At 39.5% G+C, this 17,935-nt stretch overlaps 1 protein-coding gene across 2 annotated transcripts in view; it reads left to right on the top strand.

The window, feature by feature from the left end:
- TENM2 (teneurin transmembrane protein 2) overlaps positions 1 to 17,935 on the top strand; it is a 1,579,923-nt gene that overhangs the window by 1,041,588 nt on the left and 520,400 nt on the right. For both annotated transcript variants that reach the window (XM_064520849.1, XM_064520848.1), the window contains one exon: positions 6,169 to 6,459. In XM_064520849.1, coding sequence (XP_064376919.1) covers positions 6,234 to 6,459 — 226 coding nt within the window. In that variant the 5' untranslated portion in view covers positions 6,169 to 6,233. The remainder of the gene's footprint in view (positions 1 to 6,168; positions 6,460 to 17,935) is intronic.

Below are 17,935 nucleotides of genomic sequence, written 5' to 3'. Positions count from 1 at the left end.
ACATGTCTAAGAAACACCAGGACACGCAGGAATTGGTATTCTGTCGTTTTCTTTACCTCTCCTTCAGCCTTTTTACTGTTTTAACTCTGTGTTTCTAGGGATAAAAGTATATGTTGTTTCTACACATTTTTTTATAACTAGTAATGTTCTGCTTAGTTTGAGTGGCTTCATAAGCCTTTCTATAAAAAAAGATTTTAAATTTCTTGCTCTTTGTTGATGTCTGTACTTTTTCTTTGTTTCTTTCATGTGTTTTTACAAAACCTGATCTTTCTGAGTCCGTGTAACACAATCTACTGTTAATGTCTAGCGTGACATCTAGGAAGGAAATTGGCCTGTTAAGTGCCATAGTCTCTTGATGACCATGTGCTGAAATAGGTAGGATGCATGTAATATGTTAATGAGTTTAAAATAACTTTTCAAGATTGAAAATTCTTTAAATATCCTATATTGGCCAATGAATGTGCTGAATTAATTTTGTGTGATGGAGGCCCTGAGGCTAATATTCTGCTTTCTATTCCGGAATACATCAAATATGTTTGTGAAGCTTGCCGTTTCTCATATCGTTCTCAAAAGGGAAAAAAAATAGTGCAAATATCACGCGGTTCCCAGGAGATGAAATGAGAATAGCGAAAGGCTGCTTTGGGTGTTCTTCCTCCTGCGTCAGACCTTGGGCAGTGGCAGGCGCTTAGGTAGGAGTGAAGTTGTACGGGTGCAGTTTCCCAGTTCGTAGTGATCCTCAGCTCATGAGGTTCCTGAGCCAGAAGCCACATCTTCAATAACATTTAATGGCTTGTTCCTCAGTGCATCTGGCTGCTTTCTTAGCTGATATAAAGTACTTTTAACAAAGAAACTCCCAGTTTTTCTTCAATGTCACCTGGTAGGCTGCAGTCCTGAAGATTTCAGTGCAAATAAAAGGATGTGCTCCCAAGCATCGGGCCTCACTGCTCAAAACTCAGTGTAAAATAAGGAGAGAGTCCTCCGCAGTCAGCGACGGACAGGAGGCTCACCCTCGCGGGATGCTCCTCGTAGCTCCTGTGCTCCTCGGGTTGCAAGGCGGTTGGTGGGCTGTTGTTTTCTTAATGGGATGTTGTTTTCTTAATGGATTTAAACAGTTCTGGGATTTGTAAGACGTTCCTGGAATATAGAAATCTTGAGAGAGAGTCTGGAACTAAAAACATATATATGAAAAAGTAGGTAAAGATACAAATATATCTTTTGGCACAGTGTTTGCTTTTGTTGCTGTGTTAACAATTTTGAGTGCCCTTAGTCTGGAAATGCCTGCAATAGCTTTTATTTATTTTAGAAAAGACAAAGGTGGGTTTTCCTGTGCAGTAAAGCTCAATGCAGAATGCCTGTAAGCAGTCTGTCTTTTATTACTGAAGCTAGAAGCATTCATCAAAACAGTTCTAAAATAGCTATTTCAGATATCATACTACATCTAATTTTAAATATGATACATAGAGTAAGTACACTAAAATGATAATTCAATGTCTGGGAAAAAAAAGACTATGATGAATCAGAAGGAAGACTTATCAATGGGCAACAAGTTAAACCTCTAGAGCAAACAGACTGTCCAAGTATACTTTGATTTTTGGATTAAAATCAAAACCAATGTAATTGTCATCAATTTTATTTCATGTAACAAAATGTTCTTGCCAAACTAGAATTTCATTAAAAATTCCGTTTCATCTGTTTGCTTTTTTTAAAAAGCAGAGGTGACCCTAATATACTTTTCCACTAATATTAAAATATAAGTGAAAAATACAGCAGTTAAATAACCTTTTTATTTATTCACTGAAAACTTGTACTGTGCCAAAGCTGAATTAAAAAATTTTTCCATTTCAAAAGTAGTCTTTGCATAAAATAATGAACAGCATTTGAATCTTTAAATCACAAGCTTATTTCCACTTGTTGGTGAAGAAAAGAAGTACAGGCTTTTAAGAGACCTGTTTTTTTTGTTGGTTTTTTTTTTTTTTTTTTTTTTAATGAACAGATTGGTACATGGTGTGCTACTTAAAAAAAAAAAAGGCTGTTTCTAGTACAGTGTGCACTATTGTAGTGTTTTTATCTAGTTGTGCTAGGTTATTTAGGGGCACAAAGTAGATGTGAAGTGCTTTGTTTTCTCCTGAACTTCCGAGTGATTACTGCGTTCTCTCTGCTCTGAGTGGCAGGTCTAATGGCCACGCACATGCTGATAGTGTAGGGGATCATTAGAAAATGCAAAAACCAAGCACATAACTAAATAAGATCGGTCTAAGAATCAACTTTATATTTAGAGCTTTAGCGTAGGCTTCCCTCAACTGTTGAAATTCATGTTGAGGCCTCCCTTGGTGCCTCCTGCTGATTTGACATTGCAGACATGAAACGAAGTGGTCGAGTTTCTCTTTTGTAGCTCCTCAGGAAAAGGTTGGCCTTCGCGTCTCTTCAGCCTTCTGTTGCTGACACTGCTGCAGGACGGAAAGCGTTTAGTGTCCTTGGACTGCCCACAGCTACCAACAGGCCTGCAGGTTTTGCAGATGAAGGTGGCAGCCTACCGCATTCGCTCCCCCGCTCTCGTGCGGCCCAGGAAATAGCTCCTGCGTGTGCACGCAAGAAAGCCGGCGCTGGATTTCTGGTGGAGCGAGGCCAGAGGTGCTGAGACGTACGCAGTGTGGCACGTACGCAGTGTGGCACGTACGCAGTGTGGCACGTACGCAGTGTGGCACGTACGCAGTGTGGTGCGCACACGACGTGCGCCTGCGCGTGGGCAGCCAGTGCAGCCTCTCCAACGCGTTGCTTCCAATTCCCAGCCCGGGGCGGGCGCAGCTCAGCTCAGCGGGGCCAGCGCGGCCTTTGCAGCGCCAGCAGCCCCTCCTGACCGCAGCCACCCTGGCGGAAAGGCAGAAGGTGGGGGCGGGCGGGCTGTTGCGGTGCCTCGCAGGTGGTTAGAGCGATGCTAGGTGAGAGGAACAGCTAAAGTCAGTTGTGAGCGGTTGTAGCACTACTTGGTAGTGTAAGCGGGTAAATACGAGCAATTTTATTTAAATCTGTTGAAACAAAAGAAAGCATTAAGTCCATCCCTGTTTAGGGCAGTTACTCAAGCTAACCCGTGGGCAGAGTGCTCTTGAGGCAGGCAAGGCAAGGGGGAGTTTTACCATTAAATTGAATCTCGCTGCTGTTCTCGGCTAACCCAAGCCAGCCCGTTTTACCTTTCCGGTAATACATTGCATAAAGATCTTATTATCTAACGTGGAAGGCACTTCACATAGACTTCAACGAGTGTTTCAATATCCCATTTAAAGCAAGTATGAGAAAAAATGTGAAACAAATTTTCCCGGAGCGTGTTATGACTTCATTTCATCAGTGTATTTTGAGCAGCATATGGTGATAACGTTGTCTGAACTTGAGAAGCGCAGTTTGATGTTACAGAATTACTTTATTTTTAACTGTTTTGTTCACAGAAATCCCCCAAGCAGAGATGAGGATGAGAGAAGAATCTGTGAGCGTTTTGTTGTGTTAAGGTAGAGGTATTTAGTCTCAGAGGCCTGGGATTTGTCCTCAAGCAATCAAAAAATTGGAAAAAAAGATTAAAAGTACTGTGAAAAACATAAATATTTCATTGAATAAAAAACAAAATAAAAATATTTTCCAAGTTATCTGTAATATTTTTAGGCACCTCTTAAAGTTCAGTCTGGAAATTTTTGATAGCGTAGTATTATAAGGAACAAGTTATTCATGAAGGGATTATGAAGTCTGTTTCTTGTAACAAGATTGTCCTTAAGAAAGGTCAAAGTAAAGCAGTTGGGACTAATATTTATCATATTTCTACATTTATTTTCTTCTGTTAACCTGTTGGGTTTGTGGTGGTAACAACAGTGCAGCAGCTGCACGCTGCGTCCTGCACTGGAAGGTGGCTGAAGACTGTTTCACGGCTTGATCAATAACAGAGCATTGTCTTATCATTTCCTGTTATTTTTGTATTTCTACTAGGCAAATTCCACAAAACTCTAAGAGAACATTTGTTGAGGAAACGATTTCAATAAATCTTGTCTGTCTGAGATGATGTTTTAATAAGCTTATATCACGGAAATACTCAGAAGCCCTATCTCAGTAAATCCTTCTTTTAACTATAGTAACAAGGAATTAAATACTCTTTCATAAACAACCGAGATTAGATCAGACAGCTTGAAGTATAGAAATCATGATAGTGATAAAGAGACAGTACCTTCGTACGGAATAGGTTTTTTGCATTGAACATTAGCATGAAGACATCCAGAGAGTAATTGCCAGCTTTTGCTCAGCACTGTCCTCTGTTCATCTGTTTCCGTGTTTTACAACTGTGATATATTAGTATCTGAATTTGATGAGACCCTAGTCAACTGGAACTAAGATCAGACATTGGTTTGGTTTGATTTTTCCCTTCTGTAATACATCATCATAATTAAAAAACAAGAAAAAAAGGAGAAAAAAGTATGTTTACAATTTATAATTCACAGATTGTAAAGTACCTGTGGATGGTGTAAAGCAGCTGTTTCTCCTGGTTACCTAACTTCCTCCTTTAATATATAGCAAGAAAAAAAAATGGTAGTCTAAATGTCAGAGTCTAAATGAAGCTAAGAAACCTTTTCTCAGTTCACTAGCTCCTCTGGCCAAGTACACCTGCCCTCTCAGAAGGGCATAATTTGTTTCCGATGAAATGCAGTGATTTACCCGATATTTATGCCAGTGCTTTGACCTCCCCTCATACGCTGTGCGAGCAGCTGCCGCGATGAGAGACAGGACTGCCTTCTGGGGCTCTTAGCATTGCTCCTCTGGCGTTCGGTACCTGTGTGGCAGAGGGGCCCATACCTCCGAGCCACTTGGGCGGGTTCAGCAAAGACTCTGGCCTGGGAACTGGAGTAGCTGGGATGCAGAGACAGGTCCTGTTGCACTGGCTTTGCCGATGGGCTTTCAAGTAGGCACCTGCACCAACAGGGGATGGTGGAAAAGAAAGTGCCTTAAGCTGTCGCCACTAAATTTGCCAAAACCGTTTATTCAAACTGCTCCGTAGCCACGTGTAAAAAAAAAAAAAATCACAGTTCTGTTCCACTTTTTGTTTGTTCTGAGTATGTTTTGTGTGGGAAGATTTCATTTTCATCAAAAAACTTTGTCATGAAGATTTCTCAGGGCTAGGACGGACCTGGATGTAGGATGCAGTGAGAGACACGCACACAAATACCAACTCAAAATAATTAGTACCCCAGTGGCAGGGTGTATTTCTTGCTTTCTACAGCATCTTTCATTTTGCAGTTTATGCAGGCTAACTGTGCATATATTAAAGTATATATGCCACAGTGCGGGGATGCTAATTAAGTAGGCTACAGGAATCTCTCTGTTTCTGGTCCAGTGAGCAAGAAGGTATTTACACTGTTTTGAAGAACTCCAAGTGCTGAGATGGGTAAACTGGTCATCTTGAGGGACTGGGGAGAACATGCCATGTGCTGTGGTGCACAAGAGCAGCAAATTCCCATAAGTGCACTCCTGGAACCAGAAACCCATAGAAATGGCTGGGTTGGAAGAACCTCTGGAGATATATGGACCAGCTTCTTGTTGAAAACAGGACCTTGGTTTAGGTTGTGCAGGGCCAACCAGTTCCTCCATAAACCAGTTTCTGCTGCTCATGAATGTATTGATAAAGCGTAACTAATACTGTTGTAATGCATTAATGCTGAATAGGAATAAACTCCTCCATGCAGCTCTCCTGCATGCTTCGTTCTTAATTGCAAGCCCTCCTGCAGGAAAAAAGGAAATAATTAAATCTCGTTTGAATCTGTTTCTCTTTGTGCTGTTTCATAACAAGAACAAATATTATGCTGTCATTTTCGGGTTGTTATCAGTGCTCATTCAACAATCAAAAGATAACAGTGGTTCTGTTTTATCGTTATTTTTAAACTCTTAAATAAGATGATGATTTAGATAAAACCTACTTCTTATATGGAACTTGATTTTCTTTTTTTTCTTTTTTTTCTTTTTTTTCTTTTTTTCCCCTGTTCAGGTCAATTATTTCAATTTAGAAGGATCCACAGCATGGGCCTTTTCTTTCACCTCAATCTGTGCTGCATAGTTCTCCATGGAGAAGCTGGGGAAAGTAGAATAAAACAAGAGGTAATGGCAACATGGCTCACTTTTTTTGTCTTTTTGTGTTTGTAGGTGACGGTGACTAAGCCCAAGTATAAGAGTGGCTTTTCTGAAAGCCTCCTGCCTGACCCAGAAGAATGGATATAAAGGATCGCAGACACCGCTCGCTGACGAGGGGCCGGTGCGGGAAGGAGTGCCGCTACACCAGCTCATCACTGGACAGCGAGGACTGCCGCGTCCCCACTCAGAAGTCCTACAGCTCCAGCGAGACCCTGAAAGCGTACGATCATGACACCAGGATGCACTACGGGAATCGAGTTTCTGACCTGGTTCACAGGGAGTCGGACGAGTTTCCTAGGCAAGGTATGCTTAAAGTCAGAATTATTCTCTCTCACAATAATTCCCAGAGGACAGTCTCTGTGGCGAGTGTATAGTTGTGGTATACCAGTGGTATAAGGAGTTCTAATGAAATAAGGAGAATGGATGCCATTTTACCGTTATTTTAAACTGGTAAGTGTTTAGTGATACATTAGTAGGTTCTTTCTCTTCCCTTGAAATATTCTATTTTTGATGCTATCAGAATTCACTCAGTAAATGGGGCAAACCAGGATCCTCTCTTCAAAGCATTTTAAAAACACTTATGTCTTCCTTGTCGTGTATCTTGGGGATGGCAAATATGCTAACTTTACATTAGTTTTTTTAGGTTTGTTTTAGAAATACTAATGGCATTTTCACTTTAACTTGTCTTTCTTTGATAGAGTACCTGTATTGGAAAGATGCATAAAACACTGTTATGGTAAAACACAATATGGTAAATGTACAGTCATCACTAATCAGATGCCTTGCAATTGCTTTCCTGTTCTTAACTGTTCTGTAATTGAAATACGGGAATGGGAATGCTGTTTTCTCTGGCTTCATTTTGTCACTGCTTGAAGTACTGCTTACTGTTCACATTTACTGCTTGCCCTTTATCTCATAAAAAGTGGAAGCAGGAAGCCCATCTAATTACTTTTATAATTGGCTATAATATGTTATCACACCGCTGAGCTCCCAGAACTTGTATTTGAACTAACTTGCCTCTGTTAACCTGTAAGCAATGCTTACAGCTTCTTTTACAAAATACTGTTTGCTTTAAATACTTGTTAGATCCAAAGAATGAATGATCTAAACGTTTTTAGTTGAAAATACTTCTTTTCTAACTGTAGTTTTGTGTTTGCACTGCATGCATGCACACACATGCGTTTTACACTTATTCTGGTATTTGTTCTAATAAATCACAAGTTTGTTCGGTGAAAGCATTAGTGAACACTGCTTCATATAACAAACAGCGTTTAATCCTCTGGTTAACTCTCCCAAATGGTTAGCTTGATTAAATTGTCACTCAGTGAACAATTAGATGTGGTGACTTTTAAAATAAATTACTAGGCTTGCTTTCAGTTGAAAAATCAGATATAAAGTGAGATTTAATAGGATATAGGTGGGTTTTGAGACATAAACGTATAGTCCGCCTGTGCCCATCTTAGTGGTAGGTAAATTACCTAGTACAGTCTTAATTGCTAAAATTCTGCTGTGTCCTGTATCTGCCTGTTAATGGCATACGATTGTTTTCTACTACCCATCTCTGATACTGTGAGTGCTCTGTTTTATGTAACTCAGGAAAGTCTAGGAGATTATTCCACTTCTCTGTGGAGCTGATGTAATGAGCTCCTAAGCAGTCTAATGAAAAGTTATTTTTTATACTTCCTATCATTGATAATATCATACAATCTGCTAAGAGCACTCTGCCAGCAATCAGTATCTGTCTTCACCTTTAAGCCAAAATATCTATTAATTAGCATCGCTAATTAATCCCTTGTCTAATCTCTTGTTTCTCTTGCATTCTTTTACCGATGTTTTAAAGCGTTTGCCTTGTGCTTTGTCTGCCAGAGACCCAGTTCTCATTTTCTGAGGCAGTCTCCATTCTCATAGGGTGTCCCTTTGCTTATGTGTATTCCCCTCGAGGTGACACGTCACGCGGCAAGGAAGTCATCAGCCCGGCTACTGCAGCCACTTCACTTTGGTTTGCTCAGCCATTGTGTACAGGAGGCATCTAAATATTTCTTTTCCCTATCTGGATGATTGGTGCTTCAGCTCGAGTGCCTTATTTTAGTGTCCCGGTCATTATTCGGCCTTTCACGAGGGTGTTCTATTCTCTTGATTACGGATTTGGCAAGTGCTCATCCTCATCCCGCTCGCAGAGTGTTCGCATCGGCCCTCGTTGCAAAGGGCGGCGCAAACTGGCGGTTGCTCAGTTGCAAGGCTCCCAAGCTTTTCCTGCTAGTCTGCATTTACTATCTCTAGATGAGTAAAGTTTATTTTGTGGAACCAAAGTTAGCTTTTTTTGTCAAATAATGCAAATAGTACCTCTTTATTTTCTTGCTTTAGTTAGTTAAAATAGATCTAGTTTAACATTTGGAGCATGTTCCCACTTTCTGCATGAAATTTATATAGATAAAAACAGGGTGGTTCTTAAAGTAGTTGAATACTGTTCATTACATCTTCTTACACATGCACTTTCCAGCTGCAGACATCTAGGAATTTATACATGTAAATTAATTCTAAATTTGAGTGGGTGTTTTGATGGGATTAAATTCTGTAGGAAATAAACATCCTTAAAATAAATAGTCTGTAGAGTATGTTTTTTATTCTTCCACTACAGAAAAGATTCAAGTTGTTTTTTAAAGCAATTTTAGATATTTTCCACAATATTTCATCTCTTCTGTTAGTAAAGCTGTTTGCATTTGACTTGTTGAAAAGTATCTGTGTTTAATTAAGCAGGGTACTGAGACTGCACAAAGCATTTGTTTTAAGCTGTTGCCTGATCATATGATATTTGGGTTTGAAAGCCTGCTAAGCACAAGACCGAGTTGTACTACTTCAACTTTTATTTGCGAAGACTCCACAGTGAAGTGCTTACAACAAAAACTATACTCAGAGCTCAAATCTAAAACAGATCTCCTAGCTTGGGTTTAGTATTTTCTTGTCTTGTTCTGATGGTCTTTCTCATTCTTTATGAACAGACAGGTCTTTGAAATAGAAATGCCTCCCTAAGCTAGTGTGAATAAAGCATTTGGTAGGAAAACTGAATGCCGATGGAAGTTAGATCTGAATATATAACCTAAAGTCTTTGCCATCAATTACGTGTTTTGAAATAAGGCTTTTGTGCTAATCCTTGGCAAATACGCCTACCAAAGAAAATTCCTTCCGGTCCTAGATAACTACCTCCTGGGGCATTATTTGGAAGTTTTGGTATGAGAGAGTGAACAATGATATGACTTACAGTATATGAAGCAGCTTAGTTTGGCACAGCTTGTGCCAAGCTTTTCCTACCATAAGTTTATCTCCAATTTTTCCAAGTACTAAGATTCTCCTTTTAAAGTCTGTGTTTGTTGAGACCCCCCCAGTAGCTTTGTTCAGAGTAATTCAGTATGTGTGTGATAAAGTGCACATAGTTTGCAAGCACTTCATGGACTGGAAAAACATTAGGTCTAGTATTGCTGTGTCAAACCCATTTTCTGATCATCCTCAAAACAGGTTTTCAGATTCTTCGCTAAAATTACGGGTCCAATGCACACTTGAGTTAATAATTTGTGTAAGATTTTCCCCGATACAGGTAGAAATATATTTGTAGTTCAGTGTCTGGACTGAATATCTTTATTATTCAATCAATTTGAAAAATTCAGTCCTTCAACTGATCTGAGAGAGCATGCTGACATTACAAGCTGTCATAAAAGGTGAGGAGTCTTTTCTGAATGCTGTATTCTAAGATGAATAGAAACTTTTTGACTTTCTGCTGAGATATGTCAAAAGTTTGACAATAGTTCTGACACCTCTGAATATTTGGAATATCTTACAACCTTCTGGTAATGTGTGAATTTCTTTATATGCCATGCATTTTTCTGCCAAAGAGATCAGATCAGATTTGATTTTTATCATATTTTTTAAGAAAAAAAATCCCTTCCTCCTGACTTCATTTGCTGACACAGCATGGTGAAGGTAAGTCTCCTCAGACCAAAAAAATCATGATTTTTGGAAAACCATTCTTTAAAGAAGTTGCTTTCAAAAGGCATCTTTTTCATGTATACTTTGTAACCAAACTGTATTTAATAAAACCACACTATATTGACTTGTTAGAGTTTGAAATGGGTTGCGAACTGGGGTGGCTGCAAACCTTACTGTTCTGGAGTTCCTCACTTGGCATTCGTAGCTCACAGGTTTTGTCTTTCTGCTTGAGCTGAACTCCAGGCTTCAGCCCATGCAAAATTTATAACTCAATAGTTATACTGAATTGACTGCTTTCTCATTTGCAGGTCACATGGAGTTTAGCAGTAAATCTCTGCTGTGGAAGTTTAGAACAAATAGAGCATGTGTTTGGAGTTATTAAAAATAAGTGTAAAAAACACAGTTGTATTTAACTGGGTCCAACAGTCTTCTAAAATATTTTGCAGTATTTTACCACGGTTGACTGTATTGTTTTGTATGTTGCCTAGCATCTCCTCTTGCATAGTGATATAGTTTCAGTAAAGAGCAACAGCCATAGTCTTTCTGTGCATCACCTCAAATTCCTTTCTTTTTTTTTCTTTTGCACATTTAGGAACATGTGCTTTTGTAGCCTGTTTGACACTATAAATAACTTGATGGGAATTAGAAAAAAAAATAGCATATAGTGACAATGCTTAGAATAAATTTGTCTCATAAAATCATTCAGTATCTTCATTAACATCAAAGAGAAAATTGTGTTATCGGAGTGGGATCCTCAGAGAGGGGCCGCTGGGAAGTGTAATACGCTCAGTTTTCTTTCACTTCGAGTTGTGTTACTATGGCAAACTATTCATCATTTCTTGAGTACTTCATACTGCGTCTTGTCTCCATATATGCTGAAAAGCTTTTGGGGTGTGGGACGGTGGGACAAAAAACACCCCACCTTCAAGATAAAGGTATCCTACGTTAGTGGGAGAGGAGGCATATGATGAAACCAGTTTGACTCTGTTCCACCCTGGAGCAGTTCTGATCTCAGAGAAAAAAGCATGTTTCCATTCTTGTTCTTCTTCACGTGATAAATCTGTCACCAAACAATTTACAGGGCAAATTGTGAGGACACCTGGCAGGAAGAGCAGTTCGTGGGAATGGTTATGCTCCATCTGATTTAAGGTCCACGTGGTGTCAGGTATTGCATGTGCAGCAGGGGCTCCTGCGCTTTCGTGTAGATGGGCTGGTTTGTGCTATGGCTCCTCAGGCGAGCTGGACTCCTGTCTCTCCCCTGATACTCCTAATAGTACCGTGGTGAGATTCTGGTCCTCTTGTCCTGTACATGAGTCTTGTTCCATTCTTAGCCTCAAATTAATGTGTCCCTTCCAGATCCGACTGTTTTCAGTAGTTTTAATTCTAATTTTTTTTTGCAGAACTTGTGACCCTTTAAAAATGACATGTTCTACGTAAATCTGAATAAAAGATGGTCCTTTAGTTTTTCTTTGTCATGGCAACGTTTTTGACTGGTATTCTGGCGTCTGCACCTTCTCAGTATAGCCATACTCTATGTACATAACCCAAACAAAATCAGAGGTAGGGGCGGGCAGCGGAGGCTTAAAGAGGAAGCTGGGAGTATGGCATCAGATGCGGGCCAGCTTGTGTGGGGAAGAAGGCTTCAAAGCAGATTTCCTTTTATAACCTGTGCACACCTGTCCGTTGTGCTGCTGCTGAATCAAGATTTACTTTGGTTTTAATGGTTGCCTATGAGTTATGCAGTCCCCATTTATTAATGTGAGACAACTAGTCAGAGCTTTTCTCTAGAAAGCAAGGCATTAGTAAGAGATAAAGATTTATGTTTTAATATGTGCATTTTATAAAGCAAAGATGTTGAACAAAAACTCCCTCCTCTCCTTCCTCCCCAATCATAAAAGATCATATGGTTCATATTGTTATGTGATTTTTAAAAAAACATGAAAGCAGTTTTCATCCAAGTCTTTTTTGGATTAAGTGATATTTTATCTTCTTGATGAATGAATTTCTATAGGCTTGCTTTCTAGCTCTTTGTACCAACAGTGTTGATACTGTTAGTGGAGCTATGCAGTGGTATTATAGAACCACCAAATAAATATAAGAGCAGACCTTTATAGCCCCCTTCCCCAAGCATGCTTTTAGGAAAGGAAAATGCAGGAGAGTCTAATCCAGTATCTACTATGCCTCCTCACATAAGCTTTTAGAGCTTTAGAGCTGTAACACTAAGATCTGCTGATCAATGTGAATTAAATTAGAACTGTGGGTATTTTGGATCTGAGTCACAATAGGCTGAAGAAGTTGGGGAGGAAGTATTTTTGTAATACTGAGGATGGCTGAAATGGCTTTTCAGGAAAAGGTCATGGAACAGATTCTCAGTCTTTGGGGTGCTTCCAAGTACATGTACATACATGTAAATGGTTTTCTCCTGCACTGCCCCTCCTCCCTGTTGATCAGGAAACTCTGTGATGGTAGTTTAAATCAGCAGTTCTGAGAATCTCTCGCTTAACATTTCCCTTTCCTTCCTCATCCATTCTCCTTTTTTGGTCTTTCACCATATGTTGTGACTTCATTTAATGAATGTAGTTGGTGGCCCAGATGTGATGGAACTAACCACTGAGCGCTGAATATAATGTGAAGCTGCTGAATTGAAGTGCAGCTCTTCCTCTGGTATCTATGTCCCTAGTTGAGCCAGCTCCTAGGTGAGCATCTTGGCTGCTATGAGCCCTTCTGCGAGAGTGCCAGCATGTAGCTAGTGAATTACAGCACATGCATTTCACTCCCAAGAACCGGGCAGTTCGGAGGTAGCCGTTGCAATGCAGGGTGCTGAAGTATTTAAAATTTCATTGCTATGTAAAGAATATTACATTTTTCTTTTTTAAAATAAGATATTTTAAACGAGAATAGCATATACTGATACAAATTCTTGATGCGTCCTACTAGCAGAAATAGCTAATTTCTGCACATTCTGCAAACGTTCCACATGCTCTTGGTTCTCGTTTTTGGAATGATGGGCACTTAAACAGAAGTTATTTTTTAGGGGATATACTTTGCCATCATACTTTCCAGCAAGAAGAGTTTGGAAAGGAGACTGATTACTTCTGAATATTCTTAAATTGATGAAAGGAGAAGATCCAGATGTCTTTATAACACATCTACTAGCATGACAATCTCAGACTTAAAAAGCTTTTAAGGCTTGATTTGGGTTTGAGTTGGGCATTTTTGTCCCTGCTTTCTGAGTGTGTATCAGAAAAATAGTCTTTAGAAGTGATGTAGTCTAGAATTTCAATTAATGAGTTTTGTTTTATATTTGTTATAATTTTGTTTGTTACTTGTTTGTTCTGTAATTTTCTTCTATGTGTTTTTTTCATGTTCTTCTGAACTGTCTTTTACTACTGTTGGGGACCAAATTCTAGAATCGGTGGACCACTGATTGGTCCATGGTGGCAATTACTATGTTTATATTTATTTTCTTATTCCTGTTTGATTCTCCTGATGCCTCAAATAGATTATACAATTTTTAGAATCCTTTTGAATATTGGGACAAAACCAAAATACACATGGTTTATGTCTTAAGGAAAAATTAGGAAACTTACAGAAAAATCCCAAAACTCTCTTACTTGCTTAGACTACCATGTATGGTACTCTAAGGAAGTAACTCTATTACCAGAAAAGAAAATGGCAAGCAAGTATAACAAGCAAGCATTCTTTTTCAATTTTCTCTGGAATCGAAGAGCTTAAAGCCAGAAGTACCACCACAACCACATATCCAGGTTAACCTCCTGTCCAGAAGCCCGTTGATTTTCATCAGATTATTCCTATATTGAGCCCAATAATATTTCTTTGAAGCACATTTTAGAGTCTTAAAGCATCAATAGACAGAAAATCTGTTGTCTCCATTGGTCAGTAGTTGCTGTGGGCAGTTAACCTCCATGTTAAAACTAGATGACAACTTCTTATTTGATTTTGGAAACTGGCTTCTGTTGCCGTTTTTTCTGGTCCACTTTTTCTACTTCACTGAAGCACCCATGATACCCAGTATCTTTTGCTTACAAAATTACTTAGATGGTAAAATTAAGCCAGTCTTCTTTTTGGTGAGCTATATAGATAATACTCTTTGGGCATCTGCTTGTAAAGTATCATCTTCAATCATGAAATGAAATTTGTTGCTCTTTCCTAAGACCTTTCCCATCTTTTAATTTTTCTATAAAGCAAGCAGAATGTGTAGTAGCAATCCATATATTCCGTAGTGACATCATGTATGAAGATAGCAATCCTTTCATACTACTTATGTATTTATAAATTCAAAATTCGAATTAGCTGTGTCTGGTGGCAGTGTGTTGCTGGAGGGCTCCTGGTGGATCAAGGCTCCTCATTTCTTTTCAGAGTCTACATAACTGACTAGGCAAAATACCACGCAGATATTTTTATATAATGCTATTTTTTCATACAAGTGCTTAGCTGGAAGTGTCTTACAGTGAATACTGAAGTACATATCTGTGAATGTAGACCATATTGGAAACAGAGATTTACTGTCCCAAAGTGTAATGCTTACTCAGCCATCTGATGAGATTTGAGCACTAAACAGTTTGAGAGGGATGCATAAAGCTGTTTTATTACAAGATGCTGTTATGAATTGTAGCAGCTTTCCTTATGGTATACTGCTGTTGCCAAACAAGTTACATGAGTATAAGCAGTTTTATTTGCAATTTCTTGCTTACATTTCCTTAGAATATTTGGGTTATAGCTGTCTGTGATTCCTGCTCATCCTCTAGTGGCAATCCCTACATCCTGTTTAATTCAGAATCAAAAGATATCTTTTAAAACTATTTGGAGAAAGCCTCTTTGAGGCATGCTGTTTATTATATGTGATACCGAGTGGGCCTCAGATATTTGTACGTGCATGTGATAGAACCTCGCTAAAATGGTTACAGAAAGCCAATATGGGAAAATGCAAAAATACAGCTGTTTCTTCTTAATGCAGTGAAAAAGGAAAGAAGAGTGGTTTTCTTTTTTCTTTTTTTTTTTTAGATGAGTTTGAGCAAGTCCAGAAAAAAGGACAATGGGATTATCTGCTGAAGGAAAAGTTACGGAAACTTTGGTGTTTAAGAACGTGTATTTTGAGGCCTGTTTTTCTAAGCTTTGGTCAAAACTGGTTGTTACAAACTGAATTTGACACTTGAAAATATTCCTGTATCAAATAATACTGAAAGTGTTGCCTGTCTTTTTGTTTGTGATTGTGGTCCCTGAGCTGTATATTTACCGTCATGTTCTGTGATTGGTGGGCGGCTCAGTTTTCCCTGCTACCGTGAAATGTTCTCCCACCGTCTCGCAGTACTAGGGTACTTGCGTAGAGTGGGTTACACGAGGGGAGCAGGGTCAGCAGCAGTGCGCAATTGCCTCTTCCGTGCAGTTTGTCCAGGGTAATTTTGGAAGTCCAACCCAGGTCTTCTGCTGAGGACCATCCGAGGTGCTTCTTGAGCTTAGAAACGGCGTTGGGAAGATGCTGCTGCTGTTGGCCCTGCTCTGCTCCTCGCGCTGGCGCCTTTCTCTGAGCACGGGCTCTCCGCCCGGGCCGGCCGCCCTGCGCCCGGTATTGCGAACATCTTCCAGCTGTCTGCGCACTGCTGTCCTGATCCTTCTTATGTATTAGCTCAGTTACCACTGCTGGCCCTGCACACGTGCAGTTGCTGTCGCCGTGTATCTTCTGCCAGCCCGGCGCTGGAGCGTGTTGACGTGCCACCTAGAACCCCGCGGGCGCTCCAGGCGTCCGGGGGCGCGTGGGGAGCTGCAGCTGCGTTTTGGTCTGGCAGCAATTCTGCTGGGTGTCAAGTGAAAAGAAACGCTTAATCTTAAGAAAAGGTAAACAAATATCCACCATGAGGATAGCGTTTTTTCTAGAATTGCCTATGAGAAATGTAGAATATGTTTTGATCAATTTTTATGTAGAAACCAGCAAGCTGTGCGCTGGCTGCTCGCTAAAGACCTTTAAGTTGGGATTGTATGAATTAGCGCTCAGTTGCACGATTACTCAGTTCAGTACAACTTCCTGAAATGCATTAATTGCCTAAAAAAGCTTTTTATAAGTATTAAAGGTTATCAGTGTTTTATGTTTTGTTAATTAAGCAAAAGACAGTGTTGAGTCTGATAACTTTAAAAAAAAAAAAAGAGAGAGAGAGAGCAGGGACATCCTTACAGAGCAAATTGCATAAAATTGCAACTGGCCCATTTTGTGGTAACCGGTCTTCCAGAGAATTCTAGCTTTTATGAATTACTAGTTAAATATTTTATAATGCATTCTAAAGATGGCAGGTTAAGCTGAAATATTAAGCATTATTAATATTTCAAATTATTTTCTGTAGTTACAGCAGGAAAAAAAATAAAATAAAAACTTTCTAAGTAATGTTCCATTTCACAGCAATATCCAATTGTCCGTTGGAGTTTCTCAATCCCTAAACGAGACCTTTGAATGGGATTTGAAACAAAGCTAAAATGATGCTTAATTCCGAAGGAAAACTATTATCTTCAGTGGAAATTGTTCACAACGTTCCAAAACTTTACTGTACTGAAGTTACAATCTGGACATTGTTCATGCTTCAATAATCTTACCAAAAATGTAGGGTTTTTTCCTGGTAATATTAGTCAGAGAGCTGTTGGTTTGGGTTTCAGTTTCTAAGAAGTCTGTTGAAGTTGGTGCAGGCATATTCTAGCACTAATTTTAAAATAGCATGAGAGTGAGTAAAATTTGGTGTATGGATCAGCAACTAAATGTATGCCCTCATATTAGGTTTGCTTCTAAATTCTTATAAATACAAAAATAAAACTTGCACACATTATTACCCAGATCTGCTTGAAGCACTGAATTCCTAAAGTAGATTGTTAATAAAATGAGCGATGATATATCACAATTGTAATGCTCTGTCTTCCAAAGTTAATGAAGAGTTATAATTTTTGTAATGAAAAATTAAAATAAGGTTAAAGTGGTTTGTTATAATGCCTACAGATCTAGCAGCTTTCTAATTAAAAGAAAATGCATTAAAGTGAATTAAATCTTGAAGTTGAAGGGTTCTGGAAATATGTGGTGTACTGGTTGGTGAGGAAGGACTAAACGGCTATACTTGTATTTAGGATTGTTCTGAAGCAGAAGAGTCAACCATGGCACAGCACAGAAAAATCAGATGTTATTTGCTGTCCGAAATCATTGTGTGCACCGCAGGCTGTGGTTTTGGACGTCTTCAGTGCTTCAGTTATGTGATTCTTTCTCGTTGACTCGTTGCAACAATCTCTTATCTGTGCTTACCTGTTTCTCTGAAATAAATGAACCTTTGTGCTTGTTTTTGCTGTTACCAAACTGTCACAAAGCTGTTGCTGCTGCGCGTTGGCTATTCTGCTGCAGCCAAGAGACACAGGTGAGGTATCGACTCAAGGTATTATGGTCTTTTTGGAAGAATCTGCTTCCCACACCTCTTTGCCTTTTACACCTCGTGTTGTGCACGTGAGGGTCTGCTTGGGTTTGGAGTTGACCCTCAAAGAAAATACCAACTTCCACGAGGCCACTCAGCTTCAAACCCCACACGAGCTGTCATGAAGCGTCTTGAAGGTCTTTCCTGTTGCAGCATTGCACTGAACAGCTGCACGATGGTGTGACGTGCGCAGGATACGCTGGAAGCTGTGAACTGGCTTTCTAGTCCCACCAGTACTTAACCAGTTGGGCAACTGGGGAAACACCTTCACATGCAGGGAGGTTTTGAGAGCTCAACAGCATAAAAACTGAGGCGAGTGCTGTAACACTGTACTTCGCTGA

Source organism: Dromaius novaehollandiae, chromosome 15 (assembly GCF_036370855.1).
Source record: "Dromaius novaehollandiae isolate bDroNov1 chromosome 15, bDroNov1.hap1, whole genome shotgun sequence".
Lineage (NCBI taxonomy): Eukaryota > Metazoa > Chordata > Aves > Casuariiformes > Dromaiidae > Dromaius > Dromaius novaehollandiae.
The sequence above is the reverse complement of the archived record's forward strand: the minus strand, read 5'-3'. Positions and strand labels throughout refer to the sequence as shown.